Source organism: Chenopodium album, chromosome 11 (assembly GCF_948465745.1).
Source record: "Chenopodium album chromosome 11, dcCheAlbu1.1, whole genome shotgun sequence".
NCBI lineage: Eukaryota > Viridiplantae > Streptophyta > Magnoliopsida > Caryophyllales > Amaranthaceae > Chenopodium > Chenopodium album.
This window is the reverse complement of record NC_137844.1, coordinates 56516478-56542290: the sequence shown is the minus strand read 5'-3', so window position 1 is coordinate 56542290 and position 25813 is coordinate 56516478. Positions and strand designations below refer to the sequence as shown.

The 25813-nt window shown below is 34.9% G+C and overlaps 4 protein-coding genes and 1 non-coding gene across 5 annotated transcripts; 1 reads left to right on the top strand and 4 right to left on the bottom strand.

Annotated features, from left to right (window-relative positions):
* Positions 1-360: 360 nt before the first annotated feature.
* On the bottom strand, positions 361-7866 carry LOC145567860 (NAD-capped RNA hydrolase DXO1-like). The gene is made up of 13 exons (XM_081627271.1): positions 7167-7866; positions 5769-6013; positions 5338-5403; positions 5156-5234; positions 4824-4903; positions 4695-4718; positions 4311-4435; positions 2650-2866; positions 2485-2538; positions 2341-2387; positions 1580-1664; positions 1358-1421; positions 361-878 (listed from the first exon to the last, which is right to left on the bottom strand). Exons 1-13 carry the CDS (start codon positions 7600-7602, stop codon positions 751-753), a joined length of 1650 nt encoding a protein of 549 aa, XP_081483397.1. The 5' UTR covers positions 7603-7866; the 3' UTR covers positions 361-750.
* Positions 7867-9078: 1212 nt separating this feature from the next.
* LOC145566949 (uncharacterized) lies at positions 9079-14536 on the bottom strand. The gene is made up of 3 exons (XM_081626203.1): positions 14450-14536; positions 9663-11268; positions 9079-9368 (listed from the first exon to the last, which is right to left on the bottom strand). The coding sequence occupies exons 1-3, from the start codon at positions 14534-14536 to the stop codon at positions 9079-9081; spliced, it is 1983 nt and encodes a 660-aa protein (XP_081482329.1).
* Positions 14537-17419: 2883 nt separating this feature from the next.
* Positions 17420-21298, bottom strand: LOC145569348 (uncharacterized). The gene is made up of 3 exons (XM_081628698.1): positions 20989-21298; positions 18909-20639; positions 17420-18232 (listed from the first exon to the last, which is right to left on the bottom strand). Exons 2-3 carry the CDS (start codon positions 20629-20631, stop codon positions 17805-17807), a joined length of 2151 nt encoding a protein of 716 aa, XP_081484824.1. The 5' UTR covers positions 20632-20639; positions 20989-21298; the 3' UTR covers positions 17420-17804.
* Positions 21299-22494: 1196 nt separating this feature from the next.
* On the top strand, positions 22495-22576 carry TRNAS-AGA (transfer RNA serine (anticodon AGA)). The gene has a single exon. It is a non-coding gene; the product is annotated as a tRNA-Ser (tRNA).
* A 1059-nt stretch (positions 22577-23635) lies between these two features.
* LOC145567859 (chlorophyll a-b binding protein CP29.3, chloroplastic-like) lies at positions 23636-25609 on the bottom strand. Its single transcript, XM_081627270.1, has 2 exons — positions 24962-25609; positions 23636-24268 (listed from the first exon to the last, which is right to left on the bottom strand). Exons 1-2 carry the CDS (start codon positions 25466-25468, stop codon positions 23912-23914), a joined length of 864 nt encoding a protein of 287 aa, XP_081483396.1. The 5' UTR covers positions 25469-25609; the 3' UTR covers positions 23636-23911.
* Between the last annotated feature and the right edge of the window lie 204 nt (positions 25610-25813).

Here is a 25813-nt window from a genome sequence, read left to right as displayed (position 1 = left end):
TTGGTTTCGGATCAGATCGGATCGTGTAGGGTCGAGTGTTGTTTTGACACCTCTAAGGATAAGCGGGTAATTATAACTTATTAACTTATAAGTGTCATTGGGCCGTATGCAAATCATGATCAGACAATAAATTTAAGTTGCGCAATTAGTATAATATTGTATTGCGTCATGGAGTAGCTAATTGATAATTTCAGAAAGGAATCTGATTGTAACATGTATGGATCCAATGTGGCAATGTGTGATATATCCAATGAGAGCTAGGTTTTTTACATTATATAGACTCAACTTCAAAGTGCGTGTCATAAGATTGTGTTGTAAGCATTTAATAATGGAAGAAGTAGAAATTTAGAAATGCTGGAGTAGAAGACAAAAAATAAAACTTTTGTTACTTAAATGTCAATTTTTCTTCGAAGGTTCTCAGTAAATCGTTAATAATGTAATTTTTTGTTACATAACAAGCACGACCAACTTTACATTAGCCAAAATTGGCAGGCTGATGAACTGGTAACTGTGGTAAGCCAAAATTGTCATCAGCTTAGTTACAACTGACATAAACTGCATTGCTGATATACCATTTGGATGTACGCATCAAGATGAAAAAAGAAGAGGAAAAAACCAATCTAAGATGGGCATTTACCTAAGAAAACTATCTAACTTCAGTCTAAAAATGTGTCATATAATCAAATTAGACTTCACGAAGTAGCCGTATGTCCTGTATATTTTTGGAGTTTTGAAACTCCATTCTCCTTGTCATTGCATATCAGACTGCATTTGCTGATACAGCTCTAGATGGTGAGTAATCTCGTCTGGACAGGAGTTTGCAAGTAGGAGCTCCAAACGGGTGAAGGGTGGAGCAAACTGCAATATGTAGTCTTCACCTGTAATGGCAGAGATACACAAGCATAATGTCAGGGTCACAACTATTATCCAAAGACAAGAAAACTAATAATACCCCCCCCCCCCCCCCCCCTCCCCTCCCCCAAGGAAAAAAAAAAAGAAAAATTAATATCACAATATTTAGATTTTCACATCCCCACCATACCAATGTAAGCAATGTTGTTTTCATGAAAAACAATTTAAAAGAATGAAGTTAAAAAATACATTTCTTTTTTAAAAGCATTAGAAATAAAACTTTCAAGATTTATAAAGTAATACTATTTGTTGCATATATCCTTTCTATTTGAGACAGAGTAAATCCCGTATTGAATTCGTGCTTTGAAGAGAGAAGGAAGAAAGCCTAATTTTAAAATTTGAGCTCATTTACAACTTCCTCACAAGTCACCCCAAGATAAAAGTCTCGTAAAATCTAAAGACATAATTCTTCGTAGTCGACATACTGGCATGAAATAAAACATACCCTCTTTTACAGTTCCATACAGCCAGCACAATACCTCATCAGCAAATGCTAAGCAAACCCCACCCTGTTAAACAACAAAAGACATGAATAGCAATGAAATCAAAACACATACTAGATATAAATTTCCAGGAAAATGCAGTGCAGTTAACAACTTCGAAGGTCAAATGGGACAAAACAAAGCTAATATCAATACAGGCTATCGGCACAAAATGTTATTTTAACCTGCCAATAATTCTTCATCTTCACTCTCTGATTTATTTCTTTGGTCCTCATTCTCTCTGTGCGAACAAGTCGGCCGGAGTCATCCCTGCACAAGGAGCATTGAAGTGAATACACTGTGTAGTTCAGAATCCAAAGTTTTCTGAATCCATAGTCAGATCACCAATTTTACAGAAAAAACTCTGTTAGTTCATAACAATATTTTCACTTGTCTACAAAATCTCTGCAATTTATGTATTAAACCCTTTCGGAGAATAGATATGCTTGTTCTCATATTTACATCAGTAAGGAGTTACACCATGAAGTGAAATCTTCTAATTTGTAGGTAAACCAAAGGTAATTTGTCAGTTATTACAGCTAGCCAGCTACAAGAAAAAAAATGTATGAAACAGGTTAAGTAATACAAGTGTACTCTGAAATTCTGAATTGGTCAGTGCAAGGCCTCCGAGCCTTAAAGGAGGCAAAGAACCTTTAAAGACACATAAGACAAATTTGTATAGCAGACTTCACAATAGATATAGGAAGCTTAGTTTTGGCGAGTTATTGTTGTCAATCACTACAAGATCAGGAGTGAATATTCTTAAAGTTTTATCTATACATTTGAAAGATCATGTTCAATCAAAATGTAAATAAGAATTGCCAAGCATAACAAAAAACCCCTAGTCTCTTTACTGCAAAAAGTAGCTGAAAATTTCCAAGGAAATCAGAGCAACCAATTCAACTCACCAAAAGGCACAAAAGAGATGGTTGCAAGAGCCATTTACCTGAAGCCAACAACGATATAGGGAACACCAGCTAGAAATGACTGGATCTGCAATCAGAAGGCAAATTAATATCACACAATGTACTACAAGTAGAAAGGATATACGCAACAAATAGCTAAAGCTAAGATGAAAGGCTCCACAAACCCAGAATTTAAGTAATTTCTCTCTTTCATATCTTTCCTCTGTTCGATAATCCAACTGCAATCAATGGTCAAGTGATTTCTACATAAGAATATATAAACATAGAGAAAGGCTTTGTGAAAATAAACTACATTCACATCTATAATATCAAATATAAAAACAGCAAACCTCTCGAGATGTCTTCAACTCAACATAAAACTTCCTCCCATCATCAGGGGAGTCATAGCAATCCATTTCAGCACCCATTAATATTCGATGAGCACCAAGTTTTGTTTTGATGACAGCACAATACTCAACGTTGGCATCAATATGATGTATACCCTCTCCATCATCCCTTGTAGGATCTTCAGTTGCAAGGGTCTCAAAGCAATAACCCCAATAGCACCTAAACCAAAAGGAACAACCGAAACATAACATAAAACTCAAGAGTAAACAGAAACTTTTTTTTTTCCCCTGTTATTTTGGTTGACCTATACGAAGCACAATATAGTTTTCTTTCTCTTGATTGACAGATGAGAAGAAACGAAATTCACAATAAACAAGAATCAGAATTATCACAAAGTCATCAAAATTGTCGTCGTTATGCATGAAACAATATCATAATTAGCCTATTTAATACAAGGAACGGCAAGAGCATGCTCATGAGATGTAGAAGGAACCACTTTAAAATATGTACAATTAATAGAAATGCTTATACACATTCTTTTTTTGACTTTCTAAAAAATAAGAGAAAACATCTTTTTCCTCATCATCATTCATGTCATTAATGTCTAAGACTAAAGACAGTAACAAGAAATTCTCATTGTCCTTATAGCACTGAAGCATCATTAATGTCCAAGACTAAAGACTCCCACACTCCCAGTAACAAGAAATCTAAGGCCTTGAATATCAACAAGGTAGCTTTAACATTGCTGTCACACTAACATTCCATCACAATTAAATAATTAAAATTGCTCTTATTTCTATAGCAGTCACATGTTCACAACTTCACCTCATTTGAATCGCTTCCCGCAACTTCTGGGCATCAATGGGTATCAAAACCCTAAAACATCTTATTTACCAGCAAGTTCTTATAGATCAACAACTTGGCAAGAGATGTTATCATGTCACTAACTTCATACCAACTATCACAGCCGACAAATTAAAATATACTTCATCTGTTTTATTTTACTTGCAACATACCCTTAAAATGCATGCCACAACATGTTGCATATAAATAAACATACTTCCTCTGTTTTTTAAATTGGACAATTTGCATTTTCGTGATGTTGCATGTTAATTGCACCATTTCTAAAATTGACAAGCCTTCATTCACTTTTTGCATGTGTTCAACCCAATACCAATTCTATCCTAGTAAACATTTGATAATAACCATTGTTATCCCACCTTTTCTCTCTCCCTTTTGTTTGTATCACACTATCACATGGGTAATTTTGGTTCTCTACCTTATATTCTTTTTATTATATTTGAGTCCACACCCAATGGTGCAATTTAAAAAACGGAGAAAGTATTAAAAAACCAGAGGAAGTAATAGATTAACCACAAGAGCAGCAAGAACTCGTACTCTCTCTCTCTCTTTCATAGCTCGAATCCACTCACGCGTCACGATCACCACTATATATCAGAATCCAAGATTTCCAGTTAAATATCAATAGAGAATTGAAATTTATCTTAAATACTTAGCATATCATTTCAACCCCCTTCATGGTTTGTACATCTATGAACAGCATCAAAAGAAAGCACTTATTTTATAAAATACAATTCAAATAAAACTTAAAAGAAGAAAAACAGCAAGAGGGCAAGGTAAGAGGGAAAAAACATTATTTTACATTCTGCGATCCAATTCTGTCTTTGGCCTTTCTGGTAGTTTATGGACATCAAGATAAATAACCCCCTTCCTTTTATGTACTCCCATTTCCCAAGGCTCATTCCTAATATAAGCAGTTGCCAGAATCTGCAAAATTGGTGAAAGAAGAGAAACGTTAAGCTTCAAAATGAAACCAAGAATTAATCCAGCTAGACTCTAAGATGAAACATGTGTAAATTATATCCAGTGATCTCCCAAGTCCCAGCTAAAGTTACCTTAGAACAACTTATGCAAAGCACAGTACCTTTACCAACTTTCTCAAGGAATATAAGAAATCACGAACTAAATCATAGTGTTAAATAAAGCAGCACATTATCTTACAAATATTGGAGAAATCACATTTTACCTTATTTAGATTGTTCCGATACGTCTGCACAAGACAAACAAAAGAATTTCAACAGAATCAGAAAGGCAAATGGTTTATGGAAAATTTTCACTGCCATGGAATCCTTCAGAGCAAGATAGTTGTACTTACCACAAAATGCATATTCTCTAGAGGAATTCTTTTATGTCTTATGCAAGCAAGAAGATCACCAAAACCCTGAGAGCCCAAATCTGGTTTAAGAACAGTTGGTTAATTTCAGAGCATGATAAGCATAAACCAGTATTGACTATTGAGACACAATACCCCAATGGCCAACGAAAGCATTTTTCTCCCACATTGCCACTGCTATTCTCATCCCTCACCTGCCTCCACCCCCCCCCCCCCCTCTCTCCCAACCCCCCCCACACCTCCCAGTCTTTCTCTTAATTATCTATAAACAAATTAAGCATTCTAAAATTTTCTTCAATGCATATCTAGGATACCTTTTTTCTCGATGAATGTATCAAAGCCTTCATTCAGATCTGCTCCAACATCTTCACTGATAAGTCGCTTAAAAAGCCTCTAATAACATACATGCAAACAATAGGACAAGAGTTCACGACCTATGGTGCTAAAAAGGCATAGTAGTTGGAACATAATCACATAATTAATCTAGATGGCTTACCAGGCTGCGATCATCAAAGAAGACCTCACCAGTTTCCAGACGACTATAGCAGGCAAATTCAGAAGGCTATTTAATCAAATTGCCACTAAGGTGTATTAGCAAACAGTAATTAAAGGCAAATGATCATTCACATGACAATCATCAAGCAATCACCAAAGCCAGAAACTGATAGATAATTAGAATTTATTAGCTATATATCCACTAAATTGCACCACACCCCCAATGAAGAAATAAATACTTGGTTTCCAGATAATAACATACCGAAGACAGCACAATCTTCCCAAAGTCTAAAACTCAAGCTGAAACCTAATGACTAGCAATCTAGATATGGTGTACCAGCCAACAACATAATCTAAATTCACCAAGCCAAAACACTACAAAACTCATAATTATACAGAAATTCATGCATCTTAAAACAAGCATCAATTTACCTCTTGGAACTGTACAGCTTTTCTTGAAAGTGTTTCCTCACTACTTGTAAACAGGAGCTCAGAAACAAAGCGTTCATCTCGTATAACAGGAGGAAATCTGGGGTTGAACCCATAGTTCTGTCTGGGAGGATATCCAGGCCGAGGTAGGATACCAGCACCTCTATCATTTTGCCATCGTCCACGGCCACGACCACGACCACCTCCACCTCCATCTTGGTGATGGTTATTTCGAATTGGAGGCAAAACTGCAGAATACAAAGCCTTCAACAAACCAGGAAGTAAAGTACAGAAATGAAGAGAGAAATGAAAAAGATAATTATCAAACTCCTAACATCAAGCAGTTACAGGAAACTAGACTCAAAGCTGTGCAGCAACTTTGAAACTATATAACCAACACATATAACATGGCAGCAAAGAGGCTTACTTATTATTCACCTCATACTACACGACATGCTCAGACAAAGTAAACACTCATAAAGAATATATATAATACACCTTCATTTCCCTGAATTGATATTATTTAATAACAATTCTACTACATTAATTCTAATCAATAGTGTCGCAGCATGAACAATGGGTACAAAGTAAGCTGGAACGAATCACATTCTGCGATACAAGCCCCATTGCAGCTCGATTGCAGATGTCCATAAAAAACAGCCACTATATGACCTCAATTGCAAATGTTAAATAAAAACAGACACAAATGATGTATATACCCACATCTAAACATTCATAAAACAACAGTGGGCAAGCATCAAAACCTAGAATTGAACAAACATCAGCAACACCCACCTAAAAAAAAACACTATATTTCCTCAATTTGAAACTACATACGCAGTTACACAACAAAAGGGAGATTACCCATATATTTACACTGTGTTTGGATAAAAAATGAGGAAGGAAAAGAAGGGGAGGGAGGAGAAGAGGAGGGGAGAGAAAGGGAGGGGAGGGAAGAATGTTGAATTTTCCTTCCAAATCTCTCCATTGTTGGAGGGATCAATTTCCAACAATTTAATCCCTCCATTTCTCTCCCCTCCAATTCCCTTCCTTCCTCATTTGTTATCCAAATGAAAGATATTCCATCTCTCCATTTCCCTTCCCTTCCTTTCCCTCCATTTCCTTCAATCCAAACACACCGTTAAGCTCACTAAACTATAAACTGCAAGCATTAAAACCTCAAATTTAAACAATAAACACAACACTCACCAGCAAAAAAAAACAACAATTTTCTCCAAATTGAAACCACAAACAAACAAAAGAGAGATTACCCACATTAAAAAAAAAACCTCACTAACTATAACGGGCAAGCATTAAAACCTAAATTTGAACCAAAATTAGCAACTCCCACCAACAAAACACCCTTAAATTAATGCAAAATTAGGGAAAAACTCAAAATACCAGGAACAGGGTGAGGGCTTTTAGCTAAAGTTTTGCAATAATCTTCATTATCAGGCCCGAAAAGATCTCGTTCATCATCTACTTCATCATCATCATCATCAGGTTCATCCCCAAATATATCCCGAGCAATAATCCTACTATTGGACACTACTTCTTCCCCACCACCATTTTCTCTCTCCTCACTCGCTACGCTACTACTCCCACTGCCGCTTCCACTACCACTGGAAGAAGATCTTGATCTCGAAGACGATGAAGAAGATGAATTTGACGGCGAAGATGAGCGAGACGAGTCGGAAGATGATGAAGGACGAACACCCCCACCACTGCCATCGCCGCCATATTCCTGTTGCTTTGGTTGTTCTTCTTCATTGTCTTGGGCGTAATCTTCTTCATCATCATCATCCCCAAATAAGTCTAAGTCTGGTGGAAATTCCATTGAAAGGTGAATTTGAAGGTTTGCAAATCTGGGTTTCTTTTTCTGAGTTTTTGTGTGAGAGATTTTTGGGTTTGAAAAAAAGGGATTTTGTTTGAAATTGTCTAATGGGATTGCAAAAGGGCAGATATTATTTGAGCCCTAAATTTCTAAAGTGAAGAAACAACATTCCTAATTTGTTAAAGAATAAGGGCAGATTATATTTGAGCCCTAGATTTCTTAATTGAAGAACAACATTCCTAATTTGATAAAGAATAACTCAACACCTAAAAAAATTATACGAAGTACAATTACATATATAGCACACAATCACACGTGTTTATCTCAACTTTTTGTTAATAAAATTGTTATTGTATATAATCAATTACGGTAGAATTTGTTATATATATCCGGGTGTACCATACATCCAACTAATCCTGAGTTAGCTTTGCTCTTGATTTAATGATTAAATAAAAAACAATCATCAAATTGAGTACAAAATACCTATACGGTACACCCAGATGTATATAACGATCTCTCCAATTACGGAGTAATCCATTATAAGTAGGTTAATTTACATTTCGATGCTACTTTAAAACCTCTTGTTTTTTAAAAAACGCGTTGAATTTAATATTTGGTTAGATTTTTATAGATCAAACTAATTGAATTGAGATAGTTAATTCTTTTCGAGCTAATACACAATAGAATTTTGGTAGTAATTGTTACACCCGCTGCACCCGCAAAAGGTAATTGAGAACTTGTTTAATCTAATGGTATGCTAAGCAATCATTCTCACAACAGATTACTAAAAGGATGAGCTAAATAAATTTTATGAGTAAAAGATAATCTTAAATATGCACCAAAAGATGCTCATAAAATTTTTTAGCTCAAAAGTTGTGCTCATTAATATCCTGGAGTTCTCACTAGTGCTAAGCTCTCCACTTAGCTATACTACTCCTACTGTCCCTATTTGATAGTCATTTATTCTATTTTTGGTGCCCCAAAATGTTAGTCACATTTGCTTTTTTCAAGTACCATTAATATTAATTTTTTACCAAAATTCTCTCCAATTTGCAAAAATATTTGTGCAAATTTAACTTTTTCATGTAAATTTTGCTTTCCCATATACTTTAATTACTTTTTCTTTCTACTTTTTTGCATACCCAATGTAAATTTACTTTTTCAATGTACTTTTGCTACTTCTTATTCATGTTTATTTATTCTCGTGAAAATTGCCCAAAAATGACTATCAAATAGGGACGGAGGGAGTAGTAGTTTAGTACAACGATCTTAATTGCATTATAAAAATCTTTTAGTAAAGAAAAGATAGCAACATTAAGTTACTCCTAACAACCATCTAAAAACATCATCCAAAATATTAAAAGAAAATAGTACATAAATTATTACCAGAAGAGAACTGACAAAACAACACATCAAGCTACTCTTATCGGCCATCTAAAAATATCTCCTTGCATAAATCCCCTCAAATTTTCTTCATGCTTAGTAGTAACCAACTATCCAATCATCGACGGGATGAGGCTCATCAGACTCAATGTTAAACTTGAAACCAGAAGTTGCGAGCTCTCTTAGATGACGGTTGTAAGATACAAAACACTTTTGGACTAACCATATATATGATGGATCGGTTTCGCTTGTTGACAACAACCTCCCTACATCTTCTCTTCCGAATTTATGGGGTGGAGGAGCACCATTACATGATATCCCTAAGACTATTATTGCAAAATGTTGCAACTCTTTATATCGTTCCCCATACCGCTTCCACCAATCAACTGCAACAATTTAAGCCACATCATGTAATGCATATCATCGCAATGTAACAACTTTTAATATATAATAAATCAAAGTTCAATAATGAACCTTTTAAATATATATAATACCTTCAATCGATATTAATTATGTCATGTTAAGAGTGAAATTTGAACACTTAATGTGATTCGACAAAGAATATACTACTTCCGGATGTTATTCCTTGTAACAAAGGAGTATTATTTATGAGACATAAAATATTCTTTTATTGCAAGTAATAAGAACCGGAGGTAGTATATACAGGAAGTAGTGCATACCCGGAGAGACATTGTGTCTTTCACGCAAACCAATTTTGAAATCTCCACGGGCAAATTCATATAGATGCAGCTGCTTCATAATAGTTTTTTGGGCTTGTGCATCACCCACAATTTTGTGTAAAGTGTCCCTAATCCCACCCTCTACTTCTTCATCATCAACAACAAAATTATTACTGTAATAAAGCTTTGGATTTAGAAAGTGACCTGCTGCATGAAGTGGGGAGTGCAACATACCGTTCCAAATCTCGTCTATTATATCCCAAAAAGGCATATATATGTTAGATTTCTTATAACCAATGTCACCCCTAATTTTTTCCTTCATTTCATCCATTCTTTCATAGATATTACCCATTTGAGGGTTATCAATATCAATGTTTCCATCATTGATTAAGCAAAGCAGGTTAACTATGGGCTTGCTTCCTTTGACAGCAAGACCGACTCGAGTCCAGAATGTTCTGTCTCTTAGCACTAGCTCCTCGACTCTCATACCTCCCAATGATGATCCAAAGCATGAGTTTTTCCATTCTTGTGATATTAGCATGTTCTCAAGATGTTTTCTCCAAACCAGCATATTCTCAAGTGTCAGAAAGGGTGTAGCTTCCTTAATTTTACCTGACTTCACAAGGTTCGAGTTCTGATCAAGTTCTCCATTACTAGCCTGCCTTAAGAGGTCCAATATACAAGGATCACTGTAAATAAGCCTTGTAACCATCTTGGCTTGCGCGATGGTTTGCCTCACCCAGGTTATCGCCGAGGCCACTCTCTCTAGCATCAGATTCAGGCAATATGTGGCGCTGATAGACCAGAACATCCAAGGGTATTTCTCCTGAAGTCTTTCTCCAACCGCGTCTAACCATGGTGACGCAGAGTAGGATATAACTTGGAGCACATACTCCGGCCTCAAACCAAGTTCTGATTCATAAAAAAGACTCTCAATAACTGACAGCATCGCCTCAGCATCATTAACAGCAAAACTCACATCAATTGATTTCAGATAAACCACCCCTAGTGGGCAATCGATTATCACATTTAGATATGTTCGCCCTGTCATCTCCTCAGTCCACACATCTAGGACTAAACTACATCTTACAATATCCCAGTAGTAACTTGTACTTTGCACCCATTCTCGTAACGAGAAGTACTCTTCACACAGGATTTCAACCTCGTCTCTGACAGTAGCTACATCAGACTGATGCAGAGGTCCTCTGCCAACAGCATTAACCAACTCTTGAAAACTTTCTATTACAATGTTAGGATTAAGGTTGTCTTCGAAGAGTTGTAGCGTGCATTGACGTTCAAGCGGTGCCATACTGCAGGAGCTGATACAAGAATTAACAGCAGGAAATGGTCTTTCAGTCTGCTGCTGCTGCAGCATAGATGATAAGAAAGATATGATCAAAGGTTCTGAATTATCCTGGCACAGAACACCACTTACAGCAGGATTTTGCTGCTGTTTTGCCTGTTTGTAGTTGTCGTCCTTGGTATCCAGCATTTTCCCTTTGCCTTTTTCACTAGGTGAATAGGCTCTCTTCCGAGAAGGCTCATCCGACGACTGTTTGGCTTTGCCATGATCATCCCTACAGTCCATATTTAGTTGTTTTGGTACCTAAGGCAAATACATAACAATTAGTTAAAGAGTGTGTATACTGAAAGTTTATAGAAGAAAGCAGCAACTTATAAGAGCCAACTTATAGTATGCAAGTAAAGAGCTCAACTTATGTCAAAAATACAACATACAGATTGTCAGATTGTAAATAGGATATAAAAGCAGCTTTTAGAACCTTTTTAGAATAATGAATGTTAGAAATTTATATGCATATTTTATAAAAACGGGAAATATTAACACAGGGTAATAATGATATTAACCTTTTATGATATTATGATGTGTAATAATGATATTTATGATACAATACTTGTTTTCAAGTAGTGTAAGAAAATAGAAATATTTTGTACTACAAACATGTTTTACTTGTTATTACTTGCTTGTAAGTATAATATACAGACTTTTTTGTTAGAAAAGAATGCTAGGCATAACAAATCCAACCACCAACCTTCCATTAAAAAATGTTTGTACTCAATGGTGGATCTTAAACTATAAGGTATAGAGAGCCAATTTTTTAACTTTAATAACTTGTAATAGATATCTAACTATTAACAAATAACATAATCGGAACGAAGTTAAGTTTAAAGCAATGAAATCAACCAAACCCACTTAACTCTTGTAAAAGCTTGTTGCATACAATTAAAATATGATAGTTAAATAATTAAGCAAAACAATATGCGAGTTTGATCTATAAATTAAATTTACACAAACTTATATGAGCCAATATATGCAAACAACATATTAGGATACATGTACAATATATGTACAAAAATAATATAATTAAAAAATACGTAGCATTTTGAATTAGTAGTTGATAAATTGTGATTTATAAAAAAAAATTGTAATGTATAATTCGTGCATAAAAATTTAAGGCCTCGATTAAAATAAATTTAGATATTAACTTTATTTAATTATGTAGTAAAAGTATCTATGTTAGATTAAATTTTAATTTTAATTCATTTGAACCTACTTGAAAAAGTTATTGGATCTATCATTTGACATAATACGCGTCTAATAGCTCTTACAAAACTTATAGTGGTCGGACCCCTATGAGCCCCAATGAAGATCATCTCCCGGTCGTACTCCTACCACCAGTAGCTTCAACATGTTAATACACGTTAAAATTCAACGATCTAAAAGTTACGAAATCCGATCAGATAATTTCGGATACTAAATCCGCAACTAAATATTAGGTTTTTCACATTAAAAAAATATAACATAAACAAATTCATATGAAATTTGACAGATCTACTTGTCCGTCGAAAGCTATCCATAAAAAAATTAGCATTTTTTTTTTTATTTTTTTTAATAGTGTAGCTGAATATGGTTTGGTCCGACTCTTTTTTGGGTTTAAACAAGATCGGAAATCAATAAAAAAAAAATTAAATGAAAACCAAACAGGCGGTCTTTGGTTTTACTGATCTGGTTAGATCCAAAACTTTATCCGGGACTTATCTTTACACAATCCTTACTCAAACCAACCTCATCAAAAATTTCATATATTTGAAAAATTTTCTTATGTGTTCACTTCAATGAAAGCCAAATCATAAAAAAAAAAAAAAAAAAAAAAATACTTTGACATGAGAAAATCAATTAATAAGAAGAAAAAAAAAATTCATTAACCTGAATGTGCAGTGTCTTAAAATTTCATTGGGTTTTAGGTAGGGCTGGGAATCCCTGATTCGACGTGATAACACAACCTGAATCCGGCCCGAAGTTACTGAAAGAAACATGAACTCGACCCGAACCGAACCCGAAAAACCCAAATTTCGACTCGATTTGATCCAAATTTCATATTTCGTAATAATATTAAGTTTCAAAATATTTCTGATTCTCATCATAACCCGAAATTGACCCGAATCCGACCTGCTGACCCGAATTGTCACCCCTAGTTTTAGTGCTTGCATTGTTTTAACATTTTTTCAAAAAAAATTTGGAAAAAATATTAAAATCGAATATTTCAAAACAAAAGTTCTCAAATCCAATACGATACATCTATTTATAATAATAATAATTAAAAAAATACGAATTGGATATCCTAAAATCCACATCGAATCCACCTAATCACGAATAAGATCGGATTTCTTTGAAAATTAAATAAGCCAAACAAAAGAAAATGAGAAATAGTTTGCATGACTCCTTGGTAAGTGAGAAATTAGATCCAATTGACCTCTAAGGGGTACAAAAGATTCTATCGAATACACAAATCAAACAAAAATTACGGTAACATTTTAAATACTAAATTTATCACATTTCAAATTAAAGATAATAAATTAAAGCACATATATAGATAGAGGAGAACAGAAAAAATTAAAGAGGCAAAGCATATGAATTAAAGTATTTTTTTTTACCTTTACTTCAACAACAAAGTTGTATGGAGAACTTGTCTTGAAAGAGAGCAAAAACCCTAAAATAGTTAATAGAGAAAATAAGGACTTAAGAGCAATGACAGCAGAAAAAAAAAAAATTAAGATGTGACTTACAGGAAAAAGAAGAAATAATGTGCTTTTAATGTGATAAGAATAATAGAAATATGGTCAAAAGAGAAATTTTTCTCAAATAATGTAACAGACAGCAATAATTGTACAGCGAATTTTTCTTTTATGCTAAATATCTTATCGACAATGGTAATAAAATATCTTTGAATGGAGGCAAATCATCAACAAAATCAAGCAATTATAGTAGAGTAAGCAAATATTTATCTGCGTATTTTTTTACTTACCACCCTTTAGTTCTATCCATATCCAAAATTATAAAGCGGAGTCACACTTGTTTGGTTTTGCCCTAATCTAATTAGACCATGGAAACAAACCCTAAGCCTCTGATCCACGTATAGTTCAAAGGATTATTCAAAGTATAATTAATGTACAGGCACCTTTGAACTGTGCTTGTTAGCTTAGTACGATTATTGGATCCAATAATCGCATGTGTAATCTCATTATCAGATCAATTAAAAGTCCACCCGCATGATAAAATCTGCCCAGAGTGTGATAGCTTAGTACATTGGACAATTTTCTCAAACTAAAATTTAGGGTTTAGATTTATGTTCTTGCTTTAATGAAGGATTGAATATTAATTTTAAATGTTGTGTGTCAATTTAATTCACAAGGGTTGTTTTATAATAAATCACACCTACATTTAAACCTAGTAGTACTAGAAAAGTTGTCCATGTAGAACAACTTACCTCACGCATGTAAACCCAGGGATCCATGTAGGGCCCATGGTCCCAATAACCTGTGAGGTTGGCAAGCCATGCGCTTTGCAGCCCCATGCGCTCACACTTGTTGTTGGGCCTAGTGCCACATGTAGGCACGGTTGCTACCCATCGTAGCCTTACGGGTGATTGCGGCAGCCAAGCAGGTCTAAGGCTTGCATTGCCTTGTTGTACCTTGGCTAAGCCGGCTTCTAAGGCCTTGCATTAGCGCAACATCGCATGCAATGCGAGGCCTTAGGCCCTCGCTTGTAGCGCATGCTATCCTCACCCCGTCCTATGGTCTTTCATCAACTAGCATTGACGATGCGTGTGGGACTTCGCGTGGCTAATCTCAGCGCCCAACATTATGATCTAACTAAACTTTACGTTATGATCTAACAAAACTCCACTTAATTGACGTCTTTGGGCCTTTTGCCCAATTTGTTTATTGATTTGATTTCGCGCTTTGGGTTTGACTTGATAGGCACATTCAAGAATAAGTTACGACTATTATGAACTAATTAAATATTACTCTCTTTTTTAAAAAAATATTAATCTTATGGATTGGAAGCAATCTTCATTTAGGCATTCTGATCACTTGATGTTACTAAATAATTAACTTCATAATTATCGAAACTAGGGATAGCAGTGGATCGGATCCTGAATTCGACTCGAAATCGTGGATCCAAATATGTTTTCATAAATATAGGTCTTCAAATTTTGGCCCCGACGGATTCAGGTCGAAAAAAGGGAAAACAAATTTGGGTACCCAAATCCTTTTACTCGTTTTTTTATTTTTTATTTTTTTATCCTCCTTTTTTTAAGTTTACACCATTTGACTTTTACACTAACTGTGATAATGGGATCCTGTTTGAATTGAATTGTCTCAATGTATATTTTATTAATATCCACTTTTTATAATTTTACAATGTCGAAAATTAGAGATATTAATCGTTGAAATAGTATGCTGACAAGCGTGACAAAAAAAATGAGTCAACTAAATAAAAACGGAGGTGTATATTGTACACAATTCTAAAATATCCCATGACATTTAGGTAAATAAATCATAGATATTAGCCAAAACATTCCTAAATCCTTTTATTTAATCGAAAACTATTGGGTGCAGGCACCCGCACCCAAGTGTTTGTGCGTCCGTTCTTCGAAGACGACGATGACGACAATGACGATGATGGCAATGGTGGATGAAGACTATGACAATGAAGACGACAATGATGATGACGACGATTGAAACCCTAGATTTGATTCGGAGGTGCAATTTGGTGGAGGTTGCAAGTTTCCGGCTGGTGGGTTCGGCGATGATGGGTTCGGTTGGTGGTGCTGTGGTTGGTGGGTGCGGTGGAGGAGGAAATTAGGGGGAAGTGAGGAACGAATTAAAGGAGAAGGAGTGAGGGGATTTGTGGTGTTTGTTCCCATTTTCACGTAAAAGAGAAAGAGGGGAAAGAGAAGAGAGAATGAATAAAAATAATGTATGGGCTTATTTTGGGTTGTTGGCTTATACATTTTTGGTTGTTGGCTAATACAAATTGGGTTATTGGCTGATACAATATTCATATTAGCCATTCAAATGAACATATCAGCCAATTGATGTCTGATATCAGTCAACATTAAAAATATATCAGACAATAATAAAAAAACGTATTAGCCAAAAAAAAAAGAGAATATTTCAGCCAACAAGAAGAATATTATAACCAACAAAGTGTACTTATCATCCAACAGAAAAAACATATCAGCCGACAAATGAAGCATATCAGCCAATAAAAGGTTGAAATCAGCAAACAAAGGCAACATGTAAGCCAACAAAATAAATATATAAGCAAACAAAATACATATAAGCAAACAAAATACATATAAGCCAACAATTAAAATATACATATCAGCCAACTAAAGAACATATAAGCCAAATGATGTCTCATCAGCCAACAAAAGAAAAAAAATATATATATCAGCCAACAAAAAGGAATATATTAGCCAACACAAAAACCACATCAGCCAACACATAAAACATATAAACCAACAAGTAAAACATATAAGTCAAGCCAGCCGCACGAAAATTTGCGTGCGGACGTCCGCACACAATAGTTTCTCTTATTTAATTTGATAAAGAATAACAGAAGAAGCATAAGTTTTTGTTAAAAATGGGTATAACCATCATGAGTAGGCAAATTTGTGTTACGATTCTATCTTAAAAATTTACCAACCCGCTAAAAAAAATACCAAACTTGTAAAATTGAGACAATTAGATATTTTTTGAGCCTTAAATACCTCAATATATACATATATACTTCATATTTAAAAATGTTCATACAAAGCCAAAAGGTTTGAACTTGAGACCAACAAGTTATTATATTTTATATATATTTATATTATATAAGTCTTACGGTCTTACCACCTTATTAACTATCTACGTAGTATTTGATGTGCTTTGTTACCCAACAAAGATATAGTTAACTTGGATAAGATGAGTGCTTGATTACACTTATTTTTTCCCCATAATGTAACAATCATAACTCATAAGATATAAATCTGAAAAATATACTAGTATATGATTACAGGCTTAGGCCCTATTCACTTCACCTTAAAAAAAAAATATTCAGTAAAAATAATTTCAATTAAGTAAAAATAATTTCAGTTCAGCAAAAATCAGTAAACCCAAAGAAGAAATATAATAGAAAATCAGTAAAAATAATTTCAGTTCAGTAAAAATAATTTCAGTTCAGCAAAAATAAAGTGAAGTAAACGGGTCATTAATGGTAAGCACTGAAATAGAAAACAACGGATACAAGATTATCTTTTGAATTCCATTCTTTTTGGCAATAATTTTGTCACGTAAACAGGTTCTGACTAGTTCAGCAGCTGCACATGCAGCAAGCTCCACAACCTGAAGCCTCTAATCAAAATACAAATATAGTACTAAACTACTAATTGCTTAAGTTTGAAAAGGAAAAAGAAAAAGGTTCGTACAAGTATTATACAGGTAAATAAAACTATACAATCTTTGATTATCTCAGAGTTCCTAATATAGTCTGTCTACAGTCCTATAACTACAAACAGCAATTTCTGATAGCAAATCAGAACAGTACACTAAAGAAACTAATTTTCTACAACAGCAGCTTTTCACTAATTAGTCTTCTGATTCTATTTTAAAAAGGGCGGAGAATAAAACTTAGAGAGACAATGGACATACATTATATGCCAAAACTCATCTTCTAACTTAAGAGCCAGAACCATTTTGTACATCAGTATGTGTGTGTACAATAGTGTACAAGAGCACATTTCACCAATACAAAGGCTCCCTCTTGTTTTTGATCTTTTGAGGCTTCATAAATTAGACTTCAGACGTTGGTTCTGCCTTTGGCGGAACACCAGAAGAGCCTCCTTCCTTGAGAGTATTTATCAGGCTTGTGCTGCCAGAACCTGTGTTGCGGATTGTATGAAACGTTCTCTCAGAGTCATCTCCCTCAGCCTGATATGATTCATCTACAATCCAGTCCTCTGACGGGTCAACTACTACATCACTAACAATGTCAAATTTTGCCCTCATCTTGAATTGCTTTAACTTGAGATTGTAATGAAGGTATGCCAGGTTATGCAGTCGGTTGTATTCCAAGATCTCTCGTTTGCTTGATAGCAGTTTCTCAGCTATATCTCTTCTTAGACCATAAACTTCAGCCCCATTGCAGGTCTGGCTAAGGATTCTGACAGCAAGCTTTTGCAGATCAGGACAGTGGCCCCCAAAACGCATCCACCAAGTTGCTGCAGCCAGTTCAAAATTTGTTATGGGTATCACCGTACAAGCTAAAAATTACTTGAATTAGAATAGAATAGCAGAATGAATAACATGTGACCAAAATGGTATCTTTGCAGTTCAACTTCTATAGGTAGTAAATTCAGGAATATAAAACTTATGGGAAGTATGAGCTATAACTATACAATGTTTCTAACATTCTGACCCTCTGCCTGAGACATGGTAAGGGTTTCGATGTCTGCAGCCTAAGCCATACAATAGCTAAGACTCTATGAGGCAATTTTCATTAATCCCTTGGTGAAAGTCACTTCATTAGGCTGTGATTCCCAGCCAATAGAAAGTAAGTAAGAAAGAAGACATATAGCATAGCGCGACATTTGACTCAGTCCATTGTACTTATTAATTTAAACAGACATAACTAACTGACAATATATAGTTCATTGCTATCTATTTTGTCCATAAACTAACTTCCAATGTATATGTAGCGCAAAAAGTCAATGTTACCAAAGTCACACCCCACATTTCCATCAGTCCACCCCCACCATAAGCTTGGTAATAGAAAATAGCGAACTTAAAGTTCAGTGAAAATGAGGAGTCATTAGTCAACTAAAGACTCTTTCATCCATGGAGCTTGAAGATATCTAACTAAATTAAGTCAAAACAAGCAAAGCCTTAATTACAAACCTGGAGAGAATCTCTCTTTACTGTTATTATCAGTTCCGACTTTGAAATCACCTTTACAGTCTGCATACTCATGAAGCTGCCGAGATATCAAATCCTGGGTAGACTGATTAGCAGCCATTCGAACGATGGTGATAAGAAGGCCACCTGCAACTTCGGTATCAGAGAAAAAGTCTTCAGTATAATGGAGCCTTGGGTTAAGGAAGTATCCAGCAGCATGAAGGGGACTATGCAGAATTGTGTTCCATATTTCATCAATTATTTTCCATATTGGGGTATACTTAGATATCTTATTTCCAAACTCCTCACAGATTGTCTCTTTAACTTGATCCATCGTTTCATATATGAATCCCATATTGGGTGTACCATCCTCATTAATCAAGGATATAGCTCTCACTAATGGAATGGATGCTTTCACAGCTAAGTTAACCCCAGCCCAGAAGGAGCTATCATTGATCAAAGTAGTAACCAATTGACCTTCAACACTTGACGCCCAAAACGAGCGCAGCCACTCAGAGGAAGTGAACATGAGCTCCAAATTACTCTTTTCAGACAAAATATTCTCTAACGTCAAGAAAGGCGTAGCAGATTTAATGCTAGAGGGTCTAACTAGATCATGACTACTAACATATTTCCTCAACAGCATCAGTACTGCAGCACGACTATAAATGAATTTAGTAATGGTTTTTGCATTATCCAGTGTCAGCTTTATTGAATCAATCATCGCAATCTTGTCTAAGATAAGTGACAAGCAATGTGTTGCACTAACTGTCCAAAAAAGCGACCTATGCTTTTCTATCAGCTGCTTACTAATTTCCTCTAAACAGTCCGAGGAAGTGTGAGCAACAATCTGAACAACATTTTGAATGCCCACTTCCTCCAGAACAGCTTCAAGCAACACTTGCAATGCATTAGCACCCTTTGTTGAGGGTGAAACATCCTCTGATCGAAGGTAAATAGGCCCCTCTGGACAATCAACTACAACATTGATCAGGCTCCTACCCAAATGATCAGTCCACCCATCAAGCAGAATGCTACACCCAGTAAGAGGCCAAGTAAGCCGGACCTTCTTTACATAATTTTCTATCTCGCGTAATTCATCATCAAATATCCAACCCCGGAGCTCAGCAATGCTAGGTATAAACTGCTTACTCTCACCACCTTTTAGAAAATTGCCCATCATGCTACTAAAACTAGGAGATGAGACAGCACAGAAGTCAATCCCATTCTCTAGGAAAAACCTACCAATGCTTCGTTTACCCATAATAGAGTCCGAATCTAGCCCATTTTTGCCAGCTTTACCATTTGGAGAAGTCAACCTTCTTCGGTAGTAACAAGTTGGTTTACTCAAACTACTTCTAGCAATGGTGGTACCATTCTGAGGGCTTACAGCCTGTTGTGACTTCACCCAATTCGCTTTCACATTCGAGGTACAAGTCCTCTTCAGAGGAGGACTAGGGTGGTCTAACTCACCAATCTCCTTCACTAAGTGATCTACTTTCACAGACACCAAGCTATGCCTAAAAAAGTCCTTCACCTCAACCGGAGCATCCGGACACTCGGTTATGTTCCCTCTTATCCCTCCCAAGTGATGCTGAAGGCGGTTAAACCCCGGAACAATTTTGCCACAGTAGCAACATTGGACTCTCTTATTATCAACATCAAGTGCCATCCCATGATTGTATGCTTCTTTGGATGGTTCAGTGGTGGGATCAATTGAGGCCATTTATGATTCTGGCCAATAACATCAACATTCACAAATGACCCAAAAAAAGATCAATTTCATTTTATCAAACAATTACAATCCCAAATTTATAGCATAAACAATCAATTAATACATAGTAAACTAGCTCTTAACTCTAATCACATCAACATTACCAGTAATTCCAAGCAATACATACTACGTAGTAGCAATTAAGTGAGAACAAAAGAACCTTAAATGGGTTTATTGCAACAAAAATTAGACTAAAAACTTACAGTTTAATTTAAGCTAAGGACCAATAAAAGCGATAATTTAAAATAATGGGTTTTTGAAAATTAATGAAATCCAATAAAAATTAAAATTAAGGAGACAGAAATGTACCTGAAATTAAAAAGGAAATCAGCTCTAAACCTTGGAATTGTGGTGATTTCTTGGTCATTTTCGAATTAAAAGTATCATCATCATCAACATGAATTACCCAATTAATTTACATATCTCCTTCTCTATGATTTTCTTTCTCTCAGTATATCTGTGTTGAATTTAATTGGGTCGAGGAAAACGAGGTTTTGAAAATGGTTGGAGAATTGTTATAAAACAGCGGCTAATCCAGTAATCACTCAAAAGCCACTACTGTTTTCCAGTCTTTTTCTGTTTGTGTATGTTTCATTGTTTTGGGTTGATGTTCTGTGTAACATAAATTAATTTTTGGCGTTTCTTCTCTTGTTTCAATTTTTAGGTCTACACTGGCCATTGGTCGAAATTTGCACAATTTCTTCGGAAATTCGGCAATTTTATTAAATACTTTATTTGAAAAATATAAAAAATGGTTAGGTCTCTTATACAACAACCATAGTTTTAGTTTCAAAAAAATTCTATTTGATTCAATTTGATATGCCATTGTCAGATTAAAATTTTCATTATAAACGTTGTAGGACTTGATTTATTATAGTTAATTTTAGTAAAAATAAGGTTTGTGAATAGTATTAACATAGTAGAGTATCATTTTTTAAGAGTCTTAATAATCACATGGTTAGAGCTTAGAGGTGTAAGTCCTTCAAACTAAGTTCAATATGAAACATTATTTTAAGAATCAATTATTTGAACTCTTATTTACTTTCAGGTTAAGTTGGATTAGTTAGTTTTAAAAAGCAATGTAAAATTGGATTGCCTAATTTTATTTTATTTTAGTATGGTTATTAAACTATGGGCTTGTTTAGTTGAATGTAGGACTCGCAAATTCTTTATTAATTTATATTCCCGTGTAATTGAAATTCCTAGAAAATGCGACTAAATAATGTTTCATAAATAATGGAAGTGAGAATTCCCATGTCAGGTTCCACTTACGTACCTAGGTCTCTCTATGTAATTAAGTTTCTCCATTTTGTAAGAAATGAAATTTCTACTTCCAATGAATTTGTCAACCAAACAACACAAAAGAATTTCAATTCTTAGGAATTTCAACTTTCTAGGTTTTTTTTGCCAACCAAATTACACATATATGCATCTAGATTAAGTAAATTCGCCATGTGCATGTGTACTAAAAATGTTCTGATATACATATACTCCCACAATCTTAAAACGCTTACCAACATCTTTTGGACACACAATTTTCGCAGAATATATATAGGTGAAATTTTGTTAAAAATTACGTAAAATGGAAGTGAACTATTCTAAATAAAGAATTGGGAAAGGTAATTGGGACAAACCAAATAAAATAAATGGGTTAGATATTGTATGATACAAAAGTAAAAAATTCTTAGGCCATCAAAATTTCTAATACAATAGCAAATATTTCGTATATTTTAAGGCAAGGTGAAAAAATAAATAAATGAAATGACACTATTATAGCCTATTTATATTGTTATAAATGGCTTAAAGTCACAAGTTGTGGACGTGCCGGAGTGGTTATCGGGCATGACTAGAAATCATGTGGGCTTTGCCCGCGCAGGTTCGAATCCTGCCGTCCACGTTTTTTTTTTTTTTTTTTTTTTTTTTTTTTTTTTTTTTTTTTTTTTAATGTATTAAACTACTAATATTAAATCTTTTCATTTTTTTTACAGTAAAAAGGTTAATATCTTAAAATTAATTTCATTCATTTAACTTTAATTTATTATATATGAACAAAAAAAAGTGTACATTGTACATGATTAAATTAAAACAATGTATTAATGCAAGCTAGGCTGGCATATATATTATCTAAATTATTCATAAAGATTTTATTGATTTTGTTTCCATTTTTCATTAATTGCAAATGATATATGCATGATATTGTTGGTATTTTTCCTTTTTTTGTATGATTTAGTTGAAATTATATATTTTGGTAACTTAAATAATTTTAGCCAAATTCAATGTAAGATGATGGATAAGATATCGGATAGCTCTCATTAATTATGGGCTATCCAATATATCCAAAAAGATTTTTATTGATTATGTTTTCATTATCAGTGATTGTAAATGATATATGTATGATAATTGGTGATATTCTTCTATTTTGATAGGATTCAACTGTAAGAATTTTGGTAATTTAAATTATTCTAGCCAAGTTCAATGTAGATGAGGGATGAGCTAGAATTTGACTTAGGGCCTGTTCACTTCAGCTTAATTTCAGTTTAGTTCAGCTCCAATCAGTTCAGTTCAGTATAACTCCTAATTTCCTTCTCTCATAAAATATTCATTTCAGTTCAGTTTAGTTCAATTCAGCTCCAATCAGTTCAGTTTAGCTCAGTCCAGTAAATATGAACATACCCTTAATAATGCTAAATCTTGTACTTCAACTATCGGTTTAATTTTTTTGGTTGAATTAATCCTTTAGCAATTAACATGGTATTAGCCAATGTGACACAATAGTTACGGGTTTGAATTTCATCCACACTCGTGATAGAGTATATAAATTAATCCTAGGCCTCAATCAATAGACATTACCTGTGACAGTTCAATTAAAGAGTACCTACTCCGTACAAAATAAGGTTATTGATATGTGGGATTATGAACATATTCACATGTACATACTGTTATTTGTTCATTAAAATGATCTGAATGCAGAGGATATATAATATAATGATACAAGTACATTACACTGTTCTTTAAAAGTGTAACAATTGTACATATTACAACTGAAATGCACAAGCACAGCTAAATGAGCTAATAACATCCTCATTTATGTTGGGGTAGACCAAAAAAGAGAGCGAGGATTAAAATAAAAAAGACGAGAATATTAGGAATATAGGAAAATATATCAATAACACATACAGAGTACTTCGTATATAATATTATTGTTACTCTTAATAATAGGAGTAACAATAGTTTAAGATGAAAAGGTTTTGAAAATGTTGTTAGAAGGGTCACTTAAGAATTCAGCAACATTGCTAAGAGGGCCTTTTCCAGTGGCAGCAGCTTGGATGGCAAAGCCAAGGAAGGCAACCATAGCGAGGCGAGAGTGCTTGATCTCTGCTAGCTGAAGTCTCTCCTTCTTCTCAGGGTCCGCGGCTAAGCCAAGGGGGTCAAAGTACTGGCCGCCGGGGTATAGGCGCTTCTCTGGGTCAAGCTCTGCATTCCTCTGGAACTCAATGTATCCAACTAGTAGCACTTCTATCCAGATCAATGTTGTTAGGGAGAATGGCAGTTTTTGGCCTAGGTAGGATGCTCCTTCAATCAACTCTACCTGCACAAAGTTGTTTATTTTCATTATTAGTATAAGTTTAGTTTATTATTTCATTATAGTTTTCATCTTTTTTTGGGGCGGGTTGATGAGAATCGATTTCAGAATTTCTTAGAATCGGAAGGGACAGTCTAACCACTTGAGCTATCCCTCACTCTCTTCATTATAGTTTTCATGCTGTTATAGAATCTAACACTTCATATTGTACAAGTGTACAACGTCATTATGCACCTGTCAAGTTTTTTGCAAGATAAGTTATGTTATGTACTTATCAACTTCACGGAGGACTATTATTTGTGGACGGAGGGATTATACAATAGTACGACTCATGACATATGGAAACAATACTTGGGATTACTCGAATTTCCAATAGATCCAGTTCAAATGTAGACTCTATAATCAAATTGACACAGGAATTTTATAATGGACTATCTGAATTCTGACAATCTTACTTAAAACAGCACAAACAGATGAATTTGAACTGTGTTAACCTTGCTATATTATCAATAATCTCAAACCATATATTATCAATCCTAGGTAGACTGTTATAATTAAACTATATATTATCAATAATCTCAAACCATATATTATCAATCCGAGGTAGAATGTTATAATTAAACTATATAGTATCAATAATCTCAAACCATATATTCATGTACTAGTATAATATAATGTTGTAGTGAATAACGATGTTACCTTTCCTGCATCTTGCCAAGAAACACCAGTGAGAGCCTCAACAGAAAGAGCACCAAGAGTGGCTAACATGGCCCACCTACCATGAATGACCTCACACTCCCTAAATCTTTGGATCCCAAACACTTCAGTGTAAGGCTGAAATGGCGTGGGCTGAATGTCAGCATTTTCAATCCGAGTTCCTATAATATCACCAGCTAAATTCTTAGCAAGGTTCTGATCCAGCCCATCATAGTCAAATTGCAAGTATTCAGCGGGCTTGCCGAGCCCAAATGGATCGAATCCACGGTCCCCAACCATTGTTCCGTCTAGCCATTCGGGTGGTTCAGCACCCGGGAACCACACAGGTCGGTCCTCTTCTATTATTGGTTTCTTTGGGGCCGCTTTCTTTTGTGGGGCGGCCTTTTTGCCAAGCCCAAACAAGGCTTGGAACCTTCCTTTGCCCGGGTTTGGGCTGGTAATGCGGGTTCCGAAGATGTAAGAGGCGGTGGCGGGGGCGGCGGTAGCCATGATGGTACTAGACTAGTGGATGCTATGGGAGTAAAGATGTGTGTGTGATAATGAGGCTAATGTTTGTGTAGGAAAAAAGGAAGTAACAAGGATATTTAGTAAAGTGAAGGGTAGTATGTGATGAAGTGTGGCAATTTTGTGGACAATTGAATAGTTGGTTTTGGTTCATTTTGGAGGGTTGTGGATGTGATATTGCTAGACTCTTATCTATCCTTTGTGAGAATGATTGGACATCCTACACTTCTTCATCCAAGTGGGGCCCTTGCCCTTTATTTTTGCACCTGAAAATTTATGTGTTGCACATATATTTGCATTTTAGTTTTTTGGGTGTATAATTTATAGTTT

Excerpts from the sequence above, each read along its gene's own strand:
- LOC145567860 (XM_081627271.1), bottom strand. The coding sequence starts at position 7,602 with ATGGAATTTCCACCAGACTTAGACTTATTTGGGGATGATGATGATGAA. Across the intron at positions 2,388-2,484 it reads AGAAATTACTTAAATTCTGG|ATCCAGTCATTTCTAGCTGG; the intron begins GTTTGTGGAGCC and ends TTCTGATTGCAG. Across the intron at positions 1,422-1,579 it reads AGATGAAGAATTATTGGCAG|GGTGGGGTTTGCTTAGCATT; the intron begins GTTAAAATAACA and ends GTTGTTTAACAG.
- LOC145567859 (XM_081627270.1), bottom strand. The coding sequence starts at position 25,468 with ATGGCTACCGCCGCCCCCGCCACCGCCTCTTACATCTTCGGAACCCGC. Across the intron at positions 24,269-24,961 it reads CTTGGCAAGATGCAGGAAAG|GTAGAGTTGATTGAAGGAGC; the intron begins GTAACATCGTTA and ends AACTTTGTGCAG.
- LOC145566949 (XM_081626203.1), bottom strand. The coding sequence starts at position 14,536 with ATGGGGCTGCAAAGCGCATGGCTTGCCAACCTCACAGGTTATTGGGAC. Across the intron at positions 11,269-14,449 it reads CCTGGGTTTACATGCGTGAG|GTACCAAAACAACTAAATAT; the intron begins GTAAGTTGTTCT and ends TATTTGCCTTAG. Across the intron at positions 9,369-9,662 it reads AAGACACAATGTCTCTCCGG|TTGATTGGTGGAAGCGGTAT; the intron begins GTATGCACTACT and ends AAATTGTTGCAG.
- LOC145569348 (XM_081628698.1), bottom strand. The coding sequence starts at position 20,631 with ATGGCCTCAATTGATCCCACCACTGAACCATCCAAAGAAGCATACAAT. Across the intron at positions 18,233-18,908 it reads TAAAGAGAGATTCTCTCCAG|CAACTTGGTGGATGCGTTTT; the intron begins GTTTGTAATTAA and ends AACTGGCTGCAG.